At 34.0% G+C, this 16,798-nt stretch overlaps 1 protein-coding gene and 3 long non-coding RNA genes across 4 annotated transcripts; 1 reads left to right on the top strand and 3 right to left on the bottom strand.

The window, feature by feature from the left end:
• The first annotated feature begins 2,272 nt into the window (after positions 1 to 2,272).
• Positions 2,273 to 16,518, top strand: gpr143 (G protein-coupled receptor 143). Its single transcript, XM_058786580.1, has 9 exons — positions 2,273 to 2,652; positions 5,475 to 5,584; positions 5,986 to 6,080; positions 6,149 to 6,241; positions 7,437 to 7,546; positions 8,284 to 8,392; positions 9,110 to 9,227; positions 9,900 to 10,152; positions 14,421 to 16,518. The coding sequence occupies exons 1-9, from the start codon at positions 2,406 to 2,408 to the stop codon at positions 14,519 to 14,521; spliced, it is 1,236 nt and encodes a 411-aa protein (XP_058642563.1). The 5' UTR covers positions 2,273 to 2,405; the 3' UTR covers positions 14,522 to 16,518.
• On the bottom strand, positions 2,519 to 4,538 carry LOC131546737 (uncharacterized). Its single transcript, XR_009272771.1, has 3 exons — positions 4,435 to 4,538; positions 3,538 to 3,727; positions 2,519 to 2,673 (listed from the first exon to the last, which is right to left on the bottom strand). It is a non-coding gene; the product is annotated as an uncharacterized LOC131546737 (long non-coding RNA).
• Positions 6,179 to 7,716, bottom strand: LOC131546739 (uncharacterized). Its single transcript, XR_009272773.1, has 3 exons — positions 7,628 to 7,716; positions 7,415 to 7,540; positions 6,179 to 6,301 (listed from the first exon to the last, which is right to left on the bottom strand). It is a non-coding gene; the product is annotated as an uncharacterized LOC131546739 (long non-coding RNA).
• On the bottom strand, positions 10,119 to 13,589 carry LOC131546738 (uncharacterized). The gene is made up of 3 exons (XR_009272772.1): positions 13,350 to 13,589; positions 13,186 to 13,267; positions 10,119 to 10,231 (listed from the first exon to the last, which is right to left on the bottom strand). It is a non-coding gene; the product is annotated as an uncharacterized LOC131546738 (long non-coding RNA).
• Positions 16,519 to 16,798: the final 280 nt, after the last annotated feature.

Genomic DNA, 16,798 nt, shown 5'->3' with positions numbered 1-16,798 from the left:
CAGGTGCGATTGATCGAGGAGCGGATCCATGACAAACTCTCTCCTGCTTCCTCTCTAGGAAAACTATATGAATATTTACTGAACATGAATGCATTTTATTGTCTTGCTGCTGGTTTATTAAAGCAACAAGCCACTGTGTTACATTTACATTTCTGCATTTAGACGTGATATGTGGTTATAACACACACACGCATTAAAAATGATAAATACAAGGTCAGTCCTATATGATGGTTGCTCTGAATTCATAAGAGATGCCTTTTATATAAAATATAATTAATATTTTCAACTTCATTGTGATATTAGGATAAGAGAAACTAAATTGCTAACTAATATGATTTACACCAGGGTTATTATAGGTAACTAAAACTAAAAAAAAAAAAAAGTTTGTTACTTGACGTAAAATTAAATATTAACCCAAATAATAAAAAAATATCTTTCAGCTAGTTGCCAAGGCAACATTTCATTTTCATTTAGTTCAACTTGATGTGTAATAAAACAACTTACATAATATGTAAATAATATATATGTATGTATATATACATACACACAATGTTTACACTTAAGTTATTTTTCATTTTTAAAAGTGTAAATGATATTAGTTTGTTTCTTTTATCATTATGTCACAATGTTTTACTGTATTAAAAAAGTGTAAATCATATTAGTTTGATTATTTTATCATATTACAATGTTTACATTTGGTAAAAAAGTTTTTTGTTGTTTTTAAGTGTAAATCATTAGTTTGTTTATTTGATCATAATATTAAAATGACTTACAAATATTTTATTATTGAAAGTGTAAATCATATTTGCTTCTTTTACCATATCACAGTTTTAAACTTATTTAAAAAGTTTTTTTTAAGTGTATATCATATTTATTTTATCATAATATCATTATTTTATCATAATGTTAAAAAATAGCTGTTTTAAAGTGTAAATCATAGTTTGTTTGTTGTATCATAATATAACAATTCGTGTTTACACTAAAAATTTGATATTTTTTTAGTGTAAATCATATTAGTTTCTAGTTCTTTGATCATAATATCACAATTTTTACACTTGTTACAAAGTGAAATTTTATATTTTTAAAAGTGTAAATCATGTTTATTTTATCCCAATACCACAATGTTTACATTTCATAAAAAATGAGTAATTATTTATAAAACTGTAAGTCATATTAGCCTACTTTGTTTCTTTTATGTAACACTTCAAAAAGGTTAATTTTATATATATAGATATAGATATAGATAGATAGATATATATTCCATATCAGTTTGTTTCTTACATCATAATATTGCAATATAATTGAAAATAGGCGTGAATTTTAAATAGTTTCACTACCTTGGCTTGACTTTTTGTTGATAGAAGACATCTCATGAATTCAGAGTAACCATCATTTAGGACTGCCCTGGTAGCCTACTGATCATTTTTCTGACATGAATATGAAACACACACACACACACACACACACACTTGTTTGTTTTTGTGAAAAGTGGGGACATTCCATAGGCGTAATGGTTTTTATACTGTACTTACTGTATGTGCTATTGTCCTACACCAACCCTACACCTAAACCTACCCCTTACAGGAGACTTTCTGCTATTTCAGATTTTCAATACACTCCATTCTGTGTGATTTATAAGCGTTTTGAAAAGTGGGGACATGGAGTAATGTCCTGAAAAGTCACCTTCACCTTGTAATACCTGTCATACCCTTGTCATTATACACATATATGTCCTCATTTGTCACAAAAACGTGCACACACGCACGCACGCACGCACACACACACACACACACACACACACACACACACACACTCTCTCTCTCTCTCTCACACACACTCACTCACTCACTCACTCACTCACACACACACACACACACACACACACTCTCTCTCACACACACACTCACTCACACACACACTCCTCTCTCTCACACACACACACACACACACACACTCTCTCACACACACACTTACTCACTCACTCACACACACACACACACTCTCTCTCTCTCACACACACACACACACTTACTCACTCACTCACACACACACACACACACACACACACACACACACACACACACACACACACTCTCTCTCTCACACACACACACACACACACACACACTTACTCACTCACTCACACACACACACACACACACACACACACACACTCTCTCTCTCACACACACACACACTTACTCACTCACACACACACACACACACACACACACACACACACACACACACACACATCACAAGAGTTCTCTGGGCTCTGTTTCTTGTTCTCCAGATTAACCCGAAGCACATGATGCTGGAGCTCGTGATTGAGTCGCAGCTCAGAGTCATGAAAGACTTTCTCTCTTCTTTTCTCTTCTCCTCCTGTTCTCCGGCAGAGCTTCATCATGGCCTCTCCGCGGCTGGAGACCTTCTGCTGCCCAAACCGTGACCCTGCGACCGAGTTCATCACCGGCTTCCAGCCTCGGTTCTTCAGCGGGATCTGCTCCTGCAGCGCCGCTCTGAGCCTCGCTCTCACCGGCCTCCAGCTGCTGCCCAAACACCGGCCCTTCAGACACGCTCCTCCACACAAACCAGCCTCCTCGCTCCGGATCCTCTTCATCATCAGCGTCTGCGACCTGCTGGGCTGCGCAGGTGAACACACACACACACTCACTACAGACACACACACACACGTTTGTTTTTGTGAAAAGTGGGGACTCTTCATAGGCGTAATGGTTTTTATACTGTACTTACTGTATGTGCTATTGTCCTACACCAACCCTACACCTAAACCTACCCCTTACAGGAGACTGTGCATTTCAACTTTCCCCAAAAAAACCTCATTCTGAGTGATTTATAAGCGTTTTGAAAAGTGGGGACATGGGTCAATGTCCTGAGATGCCACCTTCACCTTGTAATACCTGTCATACCCTCGTCATTATACACATCTATGTCCTGACTTTTCACAAAACACACACACACACACACACACACACACACACTCACCAGGATCTGGGTCAGTCCGTCTGCTTCAGAAGCTCATTATAAATAAAGTGAACTTTTGTTAGATTTTACGTGCTCTATCTGGCAAATTTGGGTTGCTTTTTTATGGTTTAAAATGACTACATTGCTAGGCTAAAATGAACCCAAATCGAGCTAAACATTAAACCTACAAATCTTGTTCATTTTAAAATCACTTTGACACACACAGAATAACTATCAAAAGGTAAATATTTATTAAAAACAAGAGAAAACAGTCAAAAGTAACGTGCATGTAAGAAGAACAGCTAGAGTTTATAAATAAAGGATTGAACATTTGTTGAATATAACTTTTAATATCAAATTTGACTTTTTTGGTAAATTTTATATATTGTATAAAAATATTATGAAAAAACACTATTATTCTGACATGACAGAAAATCAACACTGATATTATAACATTTATCAGAAGCATATGTGAGCATGTGTATGAATGACCATTTCTACTAAACACAGAACAAGCATTTAACATTTTGTTTTTACAAATTATACACTTACAGTTTGTTTCATAGTCCATGAATACAGATCATGCATCACTGCCAGTGTTCATGATCTCTTCAGCATAACTGATGTAGTCATGATGAAGACCCATCAGCAAATGATTTTTTTGTGTGAACTATTCCTTTAAGAAAGGAAGACCAAGAATGATGACTCTCCAAATCAGACAACTCCAAAGTTGGTTTGAGTTCTGCAATGAAAAACACAGACATCAATGGTTTACATAAAATATGAACACGCAATCATACTGAAGTAAACAGGCAGGAGACAACAGAAACATTTATTTTCTAAAAATAACTCATATCCATCTCAAAAGAATGATGCTCTCCTATGTCTCTGGCTTTCAACATCTACAAAAACAAAGATTCTTTTACTCCTGGTAAAAAAATAATAATAATTTAAAAAAAAGATAATATGATGGAATTATGAAGTTTATTTGCCTTAACTGTCTTTCCCTCTCTTCCGAAGAAGCTGAGAAAATCGCGTCCTCACACAAGTCTGAAAAATTACATGCAAAAAACTTTTAACGATTATCACTTCATCAGCCTCAAAATAATTATGCTAGCCTTTATTACATAACGCCGTTTCCTTGAGGAAACTACATTCAGTTTAACCGCGAAAAAGAAGATAACGAATTAACATGTAAATATATTCATAACCCTCTATTAACACCTCAAAAAATTGTAAACATTGTAAAATCGTATGTAAACATCACATAAGACACTCGCTGACGTTATATAAAAAGCACCTCTTCCTTCAGTAAAAGAGGCGTTAGGACCCGCGTCCGGGTACGGTTCAACATAAGCTCTTTTCGGACTAGTTCCTCCTTCCATGAAATCTCAAAATACTACCGGACTCAAACGATGAATAATGACTTTAATTTTAATCTTTACTTACCATAAACCGTCTTTCACTCGCTTCCATCTGAAGATGCTGAGAAAATGGCGGCTTGCATGCTCTCTTTCACGTCCAGCGCCGCTGAGTCATAGATAAAGACCAATATTCAACCCAAAATTCAAACCCGTCCTCACCCAGCGGTCTCAACCCAGCGGTTTTAGTGTGCGCATATATATTACTCTCTCTCTCTCTCTCTCTCTCTCTCTATATATATATATATATAAATAACAACAATTGTAAAATTGTAAGTTTCTATTTTTATTTTTTACATTTTGTATTTTCAGTTGTACATTTTAATATTCACATTGTAAATACATTAACAGTTGACAAAACAATAAAATGACTATATTATTAAAATATTAATAGAATAATAATTAATATAATAAATACATATACAGATAAAAATATTACATTATTATCTAACCTTTACTTAACTATGTAAGAAATGATTATTTTAATTTATGGATTTATTTGTAATATTTTTATAAGGAAATAAAAGCCAGTATGCTTTTAGTCTTTACTTTCTTTCTCTATATAAATAATATATTTTACTTTAAAAAGTGTGTGTAATAGTAAAATTGTATGCTTATATTTTTATTTGTACATTTTATATATTTTTAATTGTTGAATTTTTATATTTACAGTGTAAATTCATGTTAAAAGTGAACAAAACAAAATATTATATATTAAGCATTATAATAAAATATATTATTTATACAAAGGGAATAAAGACTAAAACCATACTGCCTTTTATTTCCATATACTCTGTTTTCAGCTAAATTTGATCAATCAATACTCCAAAAATGTCCAAAGTTGTATTAAATACTGAGATGTTTAATAAGTGTCAGAACACACATGCTGTTCTCAGAAGTGTTTATTCCAGAGCTTTTATCAGAGAGAGCTGTTCATGAAGCTGAAGCCTGAGGAAGAAGTGGGACAATCTGTTATTAGGTTCACGATAATCTTTCACATTTCAAATAACACACTGTAGAAGTGAGTGTTGTCCAGTGTGTTTGTGGTGACCGGAGTGCTCTGTGCAGGAATGGTGGTCCGCTCGTCCGTCTGGCTGGGTTTTCCGGATCTGATCAGCAGGGTTTCTGCTGGGAACGGCACTGACGTCTGGCCGCAGGTGTTTTGTGTCGGCGGCGCGGTGAGAAAACCACTACATATAATTCAGACAGATAAATCATACATCAAACAAACATGAGCATGAGATGGACTTACAGTATAATACCATTAGACAAAAAACAGATATGTGACCTGGGACCACGAAACCAGTCATAAGGGTCAATTTTTGGAGATTTATCATCTGAAATTTGTCCAAATTAAGTTCTTAGCAATGCATATTACTTATCAAAAAATATATTTACAAAATATCTTTAAGGAACATGATCTTTATTTAATATCCTAATGATTTTTGGCATGAAAGAAAAATCTATAATTTCGACCCATACAATGTATTGTTGGCTATTGCTACAAATATACCTGTGCTGCTTATGACTGCTTCTGTGCTCCAGGGACACATATGAGGTCTGGTTTGTGTCTCTGCAGATGTGGATCCAGCTGTTCTTCAGCGCCTCCTTCTGGTGGACCTTCTGTTACGCGGTGGACGTCTTCCTGGTGGTGAAGCGCTCGGCGGGCATCAGGTGCGTCTCATCATGCACCTGTGTCTCTGAGCGCTGCAGCAGATGCTGATGTGTGTTGTGTGTTTCAGCACGATCGTCCTGTATCACATGATCACGTGGGGTCTGACGCTGCTGCTGTGTGTGGAGGGAGTCGCCATGCTTTACTACCCCTCCATATCCAGGTAAACACTGATTAAACCGCCTCAGGATCACACTGTTTCATTCCAAAGCTCTTAAAAGTGCTGTGAAAAATAATATGAAATATGGTTTTGATGCCAAAAACTTTACTAAACTTATGTGGACCTCATTAATTCAATAATAAATTAATTTAAAAAAAAAAAAATTATGATATGACCCCTATATATATATATATATATATATATATATATATATATATATATATATATATATATATATATATATATATATATATATATATATATGTGTGTTTTTAAATATTATTTAAAAATAATTATAAATAAAATAAGGATTATTGGAGTAGATTTTACAAGAAAATACTATTTCAGCCTTTCTACTTCAAAATTAAAAATAAATAAATACTAAACAAAATGAAAAACAATAATGTCTAAATAGGTAAATAAAGTTTTTAAATTCCAAAATAGAGGCACATGAATTACGTAAGCATGCATTTAAGCTCACAAATAAAAGTATTCTAATTAGCAAATTATTATTCATTACAGTGGAAAGAAAACCTTAAAATGTTATAAATCTTTAAAATATTCACAAAATCGTGTTTAATTCAATGTGTTACTATAAAACTCTTCTAAATAACACATTATTATTCATTACAATAGAAAAGAAAACATTATAATGTTATAAATCTATCTATCTATCTATCTAGCTATATATATAGGTGCAGCGCAAAAATTTGAATATCGTGAAAAATTCATTATTTTTTGTACCTTATTTCAAAAAGTGAAACTTTCATATAAGTTTTTTAAATCACAAATTCATGTTTAATTCAATGTGTTACTATAAAAGTCTTCTAAATAACACATTATTATTCATTACAATAGAAAAAAAACCTTAAAATGTTATAAATCTAAATAAAATAAAAACACAAATTCATGTTACTTACTTTCTAATTATTTGTGAAATTTACTAGCAATTTTTGTGAAAATTGGTGTTAAAGCAAATCCTACACCAATTATTTTTCAGTGTGTAAAAAATTATAAAGATATGTGTTGCATATTTAATATGCAAATGAGCAACTCCAAGGTCAGGGGTTTGATTCCCAGTAAATGCATGAACTAATACATGCAAACCTTCAATGCAATGTAAGTCACTTTGGATAAAAGCAGCTGCCAAATGCATGAATGTGAATGTGATCTGACCTGAATGTGTTTGTCATGTGAGCTGTGAGAACGGCCTTCAGCACGCCATTCCTCACTACATCACCACATACGCTCCCATGCTGCTGGTGCTCCTCGTCAATCCAGTGCTGTTCACACGGACCGTATCTGCAGGTGAGTAGAAGATAAAAGATCAGTTTAGCTTAAAACAAATAGTTCAGGTTATAAATGAACACTAGCTGAAAATGTGCTCACCCTCAGATCATCCAATACGAGTTTGTTTCTTCATCAGGTTTGTAGAAATGTGTCTCTGCATCAGTGTCTCAGCAATGGATGCTCTGCAGTGAATGGGTGCCGTCAGAATGAGAGTCCAAACAGCTGATAAAAACATCACAATAATCCACACCACTCCAGTCCATCAGTTAACATCTTGAGAAGACAAAAGCTGAAACATATCTATCAAGACGTTTTTTTTTTTTACTAAAATACAAGTCCATAATCCATAATAATGCTTCCTGCAGTGAAAAAGTGGTGTAGTCTGAATCAGGAGAGAAATCTGCACAGATCAAGCACCGTTTACAAGCCAAAACAGCTCTAAAAACATATGTGGCTGGATTTTGATGTGAGAGACAACAGCAGATTCACTTTTTTTTATCTGTTTGGACTCTCATTCTGACGGCACCCATTCACTGCGGAGGATCCATTGGTGAGACACTGATGCAATGCTACATTTCTCCAAATCTGATGAAGAAACAAACTCATCTACATCTGGGATGACCATTTTCAGCAAATTTTACTAGTGATTTCTGAGTGAAAATAGTTTTAAAGTAAGTCCTACACTAATTGAGTTCATACATGACTCCGGATGTGATTTATCTCAGATAATCTCGTGTCTGTCTGTTTTAATGCAGTGACGTCGCTGCTGAAGGGTCAACAGGGAATCTACACCGAGAACGAGAGACGACTCGGATCTGAGATCAAAATACGCTTCTTTAAGATCATGCTGGTCTTCGTCATTTGGTAAGAAACTCTTCAAGAGAACAGTCAGATCACAGTCGTGAACGCAAAACGGTTTCACTGCAAAAAATGATTTTCTTCCTTTTTGTCTTGTTTTCTTGTATAAATATCTACAAATTCTGGAATTAAGATGCATACTTGACAAGTAAAATGGCTTAAAATATTGTCTTGTTTTCCGATAACATTATCCAAATTTTGTTACACTGTAAAAAATAAAAAGTTGAGAAAACTTAAAGTTTAAGGCAACCAGCTTCAGCAGATTTGTGCGTTTTCTCAACTTTTTGTTGTATAAACTGAAAACGAGTTGAGAAAAGTCAAAAATCTGTTGAAGCTTGTTGCCTTAAACTTTTACGTTTTCTCAACTTTTTATTTTTGACAGTGTAGTTTTTGCTTAAAACAAGTAAAAATATCTGCCAATTAAGATGATTTTTCTTACCCCATTGCCAGATATTTTTGCTAATTTTAAGCAAAAACTAATAAAATTAGAATAATATTTTCAGAAGACAAGACAGAATATCTTAAATCATTTTAGTTGTCAAGTAAATGCATCCGGATTCAAGAATATTTAGATATTTACGCTAGAAAACATAAATACTAAGGAAGAAAATATTTTTTTGCAGTGTTTATAATCTGATGGTTCCCTTACACAAAGAGTTCAATCAATAATGAATACATAATCAGTGAAAAACGGACTGTTTTCTGTGCTCTTCATCACGTCAGCTGGCTGCCCAACATCATCAACGAGAGTCTGCTGTTTTATCTGGAGATGCAGGACGATGTTAAAGCCGGCGATCTGAAGAACGTCCGTAACGCCGCGCTCATCACGTGGTTCATAATGGTGAGTATTTCTGTTATGCACCAAATCACATGACAGTGGGACCCGCGTTATATTTTTGACTGCCCTCTCCTGCGAGATTTGCTTTGCAATCCCAATGCAGCCCTCTATTATTTTCTTAGAAAAATAATCTTGTTTAGCCTTTGAATTAAAAGCCCCCCCCACCCCTCACACACACATTTATTTTGTAATTAAATTACGTTATTTTTAATTTACGTAATAACCCAGATAGCATAGACTTACATCTGCAAGATGTCTGTTAAAGATCACTTGATCTGGAAAGCATCTGCTGTGTACAAACATCTGACAGACGTCTGTAAGATGTCAGTTTTACATACATTCTAAATCATAAACATCTTTAAGACATCTAATAGACGTCTATCTGACATCTGATAGGAAGCGTCCTACAGACGTATTGCAGATGAGCAAACACTCTAAAAAATGTCTTGTAGATGTAAATGTAGACATCAAATAGATGTCTCCGTGATGTATGTGATGCTATTTCATTAAATAATGCCTTATTTGCATATTTAAAAAAACTTGTAATACAAAAAATGTTTGCAATTATCAATGTAATCAATCAACTAGGTAGCCTAAATAAGGCGATAACTATTAGTCAATTTTTTTACCCTATTCACCTGCAGTGTCTCGCCTTAAACGCATCTCTGTCCGCAGGGAGTCCTGAACCCCATGCAGGGGTTCCTCAACACGCTGGCGTTTCACGGCTGGACGGGGCTAAACGTGGACTTCAGCCGGCAGAGACGGCGCGAGCTGCCCTGGGATTCGGCCTCCACGTCGCTGGCGGGCGGCTACACGCCCGTCGCCGGATCGGCGCTGCTCTACCAAAGCCATGTGCAGGAGATCAAGAAGAACCTGAGCGCCAATGGACAGCAGCAGCCCTCAGACGCCATCAGTGTCCTGTCTGAAGGTAACGGAGCGCAGCGGGAACACAGACACACACCTGTCTATACGGGCTGCTGACGCCGATCGCTGTTTGAATGCTACATCTGTAAATTATGAAATAAAATACATGTTCAAATGGGACCAGAGCTGTATTTGTACGTGTAAGAAATAAACAGACTATAAACTACCGAAGTTTTTGAAAATCTCTTCTGAACCCCAAGGCTGAAATTATTTGATCAAAATTATTGTGAAATATTATTGCAATTTCAAACACATGGTTTCTGTGTTAATATATTTATTGCGTCCATTAGTTTTCATCGTCTTCCTCTACACTGCAAAAAATGATTTTCTTCCTTAGTATTTATGTCTTGTTTTCTTGTATAAATATCTACAAATTCTGGAATTAAGATGCATTTACTTGACAAGTAAAATGACTTAAAATATTATGTCTTGTTTTCTGAAAAAATTATACAAATTTTGTAAGTTTTTGCTTAAAACAATTAAAAATATCTGCCAATGGGGTAAGAAAAATAATCTTGTTTAGCCTTTGAATTAATTATTTTTCTTATTATTGGCAGATATTTTTGCTCGTTTTAAGCAAGAACTTGAATAATAATTTCAGAAGACAAGACAAAATATCTTAAGTCGTATTACTTGTCAAGTAAATGCATCCTGATTCAAGAATTTTTAGATATTTATACTAGAAAACAAGACAAATACTAAGGAAGAAAATATTTTTTTTTGCAGTGTATTGAGTCAGCCCATAGAACCGTATGGTAATTATTTATGAAATTTGGCACACTGATTGAGGACAGTATGAATATTAAACACACCAAATTTGGAGCCACTAACTCAAACTCTCTAGCGCCACCAACAGTTCAGAGTTGTGCTCATGTTTAAGCTAATAACATTTGAACCATAAGGTCTAGAAATAATTTCCCCCCTTATTCCTTGGCTTATGCCATGAAATTTAAATTACGCATAATGAAATGTAAATTTCTATGCGTCAACATTTTTTGCAATTTTCAATTATATAAAAAAAACATACTTTTTTCAAACTCATCCTAGACCGTTCGTCTGATTTTCACCAAAATTGGCTCAGATCATCTTCAGACCATGCTGGCAAAACGTTATGGAATTCAAGTAGATTAGTCAAACCATTTTCGAATAACACGCAAATGAATCCTGCAAAGAGCATGCCAAAATAGACGTGAGGCTATATCTACACAACGCTTTAGCATATTCAAACCAAACTTGGTGTGTGTTATAACAACCATGACCTGAGGGTAGATGCACAGTTTCGGCACAGCACCACCTAGTTGTCAGGAGATGTGAAAATGCCTATTTTTGCTTATAACTTCTGAACGGTTTGGCTAAACTGGTCTCTTTAGATTCGAAGCATTATACAGAGTCGAACAGCATCTAATTTTCTCATGCCGGCCATTTTGGACATCAGCTATTTTGAATTATGTTGTAAAATACCATATTTTATAAACACACTGGCGCATGGTCATGCCAAGAATATCAATACTAATTATGCCATAACTGGCCGAACTTCCTGTCTGCCATTTTTTTTTTTACACTTATTTCATATTACTAGTGATTGTAGTCACGATTTTTAATTTTGACAAAAATCAAATGTCTTTAATTACTTATTGTTGTACTTAATCTAATGCTTACTGCCTTGCTTTCTTCTGCAGTGCTTGACCCTTTAATTTCTGCTTGCATCTATATTTTAAACTGTAATTTATTTCTGTGATGCAGCTGTATTTTCAGCATCATTACTCCAGTCTTCAGTGTCACATGATCTTCAGAAATCATTCTAATATGCTGATTTGCTGCTCAACAAACATTTCTGATTATTATCAATGTTGAAAACACTTGTGCTGCACAATATTTCTGTGGAAACCGTGATGCATTTTATTTTTCAAGATCCACAGATGAATAGAAAGTACAAAAGGACATTTTTTTTAGATAGAAATCATTGTTTTGTTACATTATAAATGTCTTTGTCTTTACTTTTTGATCAATTCAGTGCAACCTTGATGAATAAAGGTATAATTTTTTTATTTTTGTTGTATGATTTTTGACTGGTCGCAGCATATTAGAATGATTTCTGAAGGATCATGTGACACTGAAGACTGGAGTAATGATGCTGAAAATTCAGATTTGATCAATTCAAAAATTACATTTTACTATATATTCATATAGAAATCTACGGTGGCCGAGAGAGCTCAACGCGCTGCAACTTCAAAAAACACATGCAAATAGAAAAAGCACCAGCATATTAAGAACACATCTTCATCAGTTTGACAGCACGTGCAGCAAATGCTCACAACACAAACAAAGACATTAAAATCCCCCCTCAAAATGAAAATTAACCATTGATTTACATTTGTAAAACCAGTTGTATAAATACCATGGTTAGTGTAGTAAATGCACGGTTCATTTGTGCATGGTTTAACTATAGTAACCATTTTTTGTTTTTATTTATTTTTTATATAATAAATGTATCAATTAATTCATTTTAATAGTAAAACCATAGGCTAAGGTAATTTTTTGTAAGGACAGTTGTAAAGGTAAGTTAGCTTACATTCACAGTTACAGTAATAGTGTATTTCATCAGCTTATTTAGGAATCATATGATCAGGATGTTAAAATAAAGAAAAATCTCACCTTTCAGAGCAAAACATTAATAAATATGTCCCAGCCATGTTCGTCACTCTGTGGTCTCTGACTATTTCGCGTTTCTTTGTTTGCGTTGTGAGCATTTGCAGCGCGTTGTCAAGTATTTTCTTAATTTGCAGGTGTTTTTTCATTTGCAGTGTGTCGAGCTCTCTTGGCCACCGTAGGAAAACAGTTGTTTTAAACTGTTATGATATTTTACAAATTCGACTGTATTTTTGATTAAATAAATGCAGCCTTGGTGAGCAGAAGAGACATCTTTCAAATGCACTAAAAAATCTTAAATATCTTACATATATTACAAATATAAATCTTAAAAACATTCCAGACTTTGAACCACTAGTGTAAATACTAAATAATAAATGTAGCCTACATATTATGTATAATAATCTATATTTCATATGTCAGTGGTTCTCAGCCGGTGAATCCTGGATCTGTTCTGTTTGGGTTCAAATCTACAGGAAGAAAATGTAAATAATTAACACTATTAACCATATAAACATACACAGTTAGGACAGCAAAAATAAATCGACTTACCACAGGAGGAGAAATACGTCCCAAATTATCCTTTGTTGTTGCTAAAACTGTTTTTTTATTATTTATTATTATTATTTTCCAATTTAAAATATCCAAATTTCATTAAAATGATAAACTTACTTGAAAAGCAACACTTTATAAGATATTATGAATTACTTTTATGGACTGCATCTTGTATACAAGTGTATTTTGTCACTTGTTATAAATGCGTTTATACTTACAACATGTAAACAGATCTGACAAAATACACTCAATATTCAAGACACAATTATGTCAAATTAAGTCTTGATATCTAATGGAGTGATGCTGCTCAAGTAAATGTAATTTGGAGATTTTTTAAATGGAAAATAAGATATAAATACTCAATAACGATTGGTCTTAGCTGTGTAATTTAACAAAATACCAAACCAACCAGCATTTTTTTTTTATGGGTTTGACATCACATCTGATGTTGTTCATGCATTGGATTTTCCTATTTAGCCGATGTAATAAAGCACAAGCAGTTAAGAGTTAAAAGCCACTGTGTGTGTATATATATATATATATATGTGACCCTGGAGCACAAAAGCAGTCATAAGCAGCACAGGTATATTTGTAGCAATAGCCAACAATACATTGTATGGGTCAAAATTATCCATTTTTCTTTTATGCCAAAAATCATTAGTATATTAAGTAAAGATCATGTTCCATGAAGATACTTTGTAAATTTCCTACCGTAAATATATCAAAAGTTAATTTTTGATTAGTAATATGCATTGCTAAGAACTTCATTTGGACAACTTTAAAGGCGATTTTCTCAATATTTTGATTTTTTTGCACCCTCAGATTCCAGATTTTCAAATATTGTCCGATCCTAACAAACCATACATCAATGGAAAGCTTATTTATTCTGCTTTTCATTGTTTAAATATCAATTTAAAAAAAATGTACCCTTATGACTGGTTTTGTGGTTATGGGTTATATATATATATATATATATACACACACACACACACACAATATAAACAGCATTAAAATTGCAACATCAGGGATGAAATTAACTAGTCTTCTCTCTCTCATCTCATCTCATAGATTCAGAGTCTAGTACAGTAGAAATCCACATATCCAGTGAGCAGCGAGAGTTTGAGGATGTAAAGCCAAACGGAGCATCACTGGAGATTTCTACAGGCTGAACATCTCGCCCGCCTCAAACACCCGCTCTCATACTCTCCAACTTCTGATTCACAAAGAAAAATAAGCCTTCATGCATCTGTACAATCAATCAATCAATCAATCACTTCTGTTTGTGCTGTTAAAGGTTTCTCTGAAACATAATTCAGTACAAAACTTTGGTTTGAATCAAAAATGCAAATAGAATTTGTCTTTAAAATGTCATTCACCAAAGGATCACACTGTAAAAATGCAGTATTACACATCACATAGAGATTGTGTAGACATAGCTGTTGCTGCTTGTTTTATTCATTTTATACTTAAATTATACTTATTAAACATTCTTCATTTTATGCTGTCATTAAAGATGAAGTGTGTCATTTTTTTGGTCTAATCGGTAGGTTGACTTACTGAATGTGGCACAAATTAATTCATTATTTAGAGACCAAAATTGATATTTTGGCACTTTGGCAAAAATATAACATACACTAAAGGCAAAAACAAAAGTTTGGAATATTTTAGATTTTTAGTGTTTTTAAATCAAGTCTTTTCTGCGTACAAAGACTGCATTTATTTGATCAAAAACGGTAACGATTGAGAAATATTATTATAATTTGAAAAGAGTTTTCCATGTTGACATTTTTAAATGTAATTTATGTGCAATGCAAAGCTGAATTTTCAGCATCATTGGAAACTCATACAAAAAAAAAAAAAGTATTTAAAATAATTATTTTATTGATCAAGAATTATATAGTAACAGTAAAGACATTTATAATGTTACAAAAGATTTCTATTTCAAATAAATGCTGTTTTAACATTTGCACACACAAAAAAAAAAAACAGCTATTTTACAATTGTAATATTTCACAATTTTTACTGTATTTTTGACCAAATAAATGCAGCCTTGGTGGACATAAGTGACTCTTTCAAAAATATTAAAACATCTTAATTATTCAAAATTTTTGACAATTATTCCAACATTTCTGTTATGGAGTTTCACATGCAAGTTGAATGAATCAAACACGGCTGATTATAATATCAAAATAGAGTGATTTATTTGAGCCTCTGAATGTGAGACATTGAGATTCAGTTTTGTCCACGTTTTTGGCAGCAGGTCAGAAACACGTCAGAACATGCATATGACCAACCGCAGATCTCTCGATGTGCCAAGATCACGACGCAATTCTCAGTCTGACACAGACAATAAGGGCTTCAGAAAACCGACAGCACGCAGAAATGCAACGCTTTCCATGCATTAAAAAAAATTCCATTAAAACCCACTAGAATTGGTTTTATTGATTAAAAAAAAGAGAAACGTCCATTGTCAAACGCACACGACGGTGCAGTACGTACTGTACGAAATTAACGCCGCACCAGTCGCGTTTAAATAGCGATGGCATCAAGACGAGGCACCGATCACAGCTTAAAGTTTACAGCAGAACTAACTGATCAGTTTCTGATCGAACCTGGTCATCAAACACAAAGCTCAGTAGACGGACATACGATAAATGCGCTAGAAAAACACGTTACATTCATCACGCGTCCACCGAAAACGCATCTAATTCAGACGAGATGCGATAAAGCGATGAACTAGGGTTCATCCGATAACAAAAAGTGTCTCCGTTTAACGAAAATTCACCTTCTCATCTATTTAAATCTGACGAGAAATTTTGATGGTTGCTTGGTTTCTACTGTTGTGTTGAGAAGCTCCGCCCACGCTGAAACCTCATTGGTCCAAATATTTGATTGGCGGGTCACCACAGTAGTTTCACATTCAGTGTGGAAGGACAAAAAAAAAAAAACTTCGTAAAGGTAGAACGACACTGATCGTGTCCTTACGAAGCTCCGCGCGATATGTTGGGGGGAGGGGGGGATAGCGTTAAGAATTAATTAATTAATTAGTGTCCACGTAAATGTACAAATTCCTTCTCTAGTTTTAATTTAGCCATGAATTTAGAATTCCTTCCGGAATTTTAGTAAATCATGGCGACGTCATACTAATTTGTTCCCTCGGTTAAAATCGCAGCCACGAATTTAGAATTCATTCCGAATTAATTCTAAATTCATGGCCACGAATTTATTAAAATGAAGGAACGAATTAGTATGTTTCATGGCCATGAATTTAGAATTCGATTCCTAGGTTTAATAAATTGTAGCCATGAAACATTGTACAAATTCCTTCTGTCATTTTAATTAAATCGTGATCATGAATTTAGAATTCGTTCCCTCGGTTTAGTTAAGCGTGTAATCGTTAATTCAAAATCGTATCGTACTAATCATTCCATCATTTTAACAAATTT

The sequence above is a fragment of the Onychostoma macrolepis genome, chromosome 09 (genome assembly GCF_012432095.1).
Source record: "Onychostoma macrolepis isolate SWU-2019 chromosome 09, ASM1243209v1, whole genome shotgun sequence".
In the NCBI taxonomy this organism is placed as follows: domain Eukaryota; kingdom Metazoa; phylum Chordata; class Actinopteri; order Cypriniformes; family Cyprinidae; genus Onychostoma; species Onychostoma macrolepis.
The sequence above is the reverse complement of the archived record's forward strand: the minus strand, read 5'-3'. Positions and strand labels throughout refer to the sequence as shown.

Excerpts from the sequence above, each read along its gene's own strand:
- gpr143 (XM_058786580.1), top strand. The coding sequence starts at position 2,406 with ATGGCCTCTCCGCGGCTGGAGACCTTCTGCTGCCCAAACCGTGACCCT. Across the intron at positions 5,585-5,985 it reads TGTTTTGTGTCGGCGGCGCG|ATGTGGATCCAGCTGTTCTT; the intron begins GTGAGAAAACCA and ends GTGTCTCTGCAG. Across the intron at positions 6,242-7,436 it reads TACTACCCCTCCATATCCAG|CTGTGAGAACGGCCTTCAGC; the intron begins GTAAACACTGAT and ends TTGTCATGTGAG.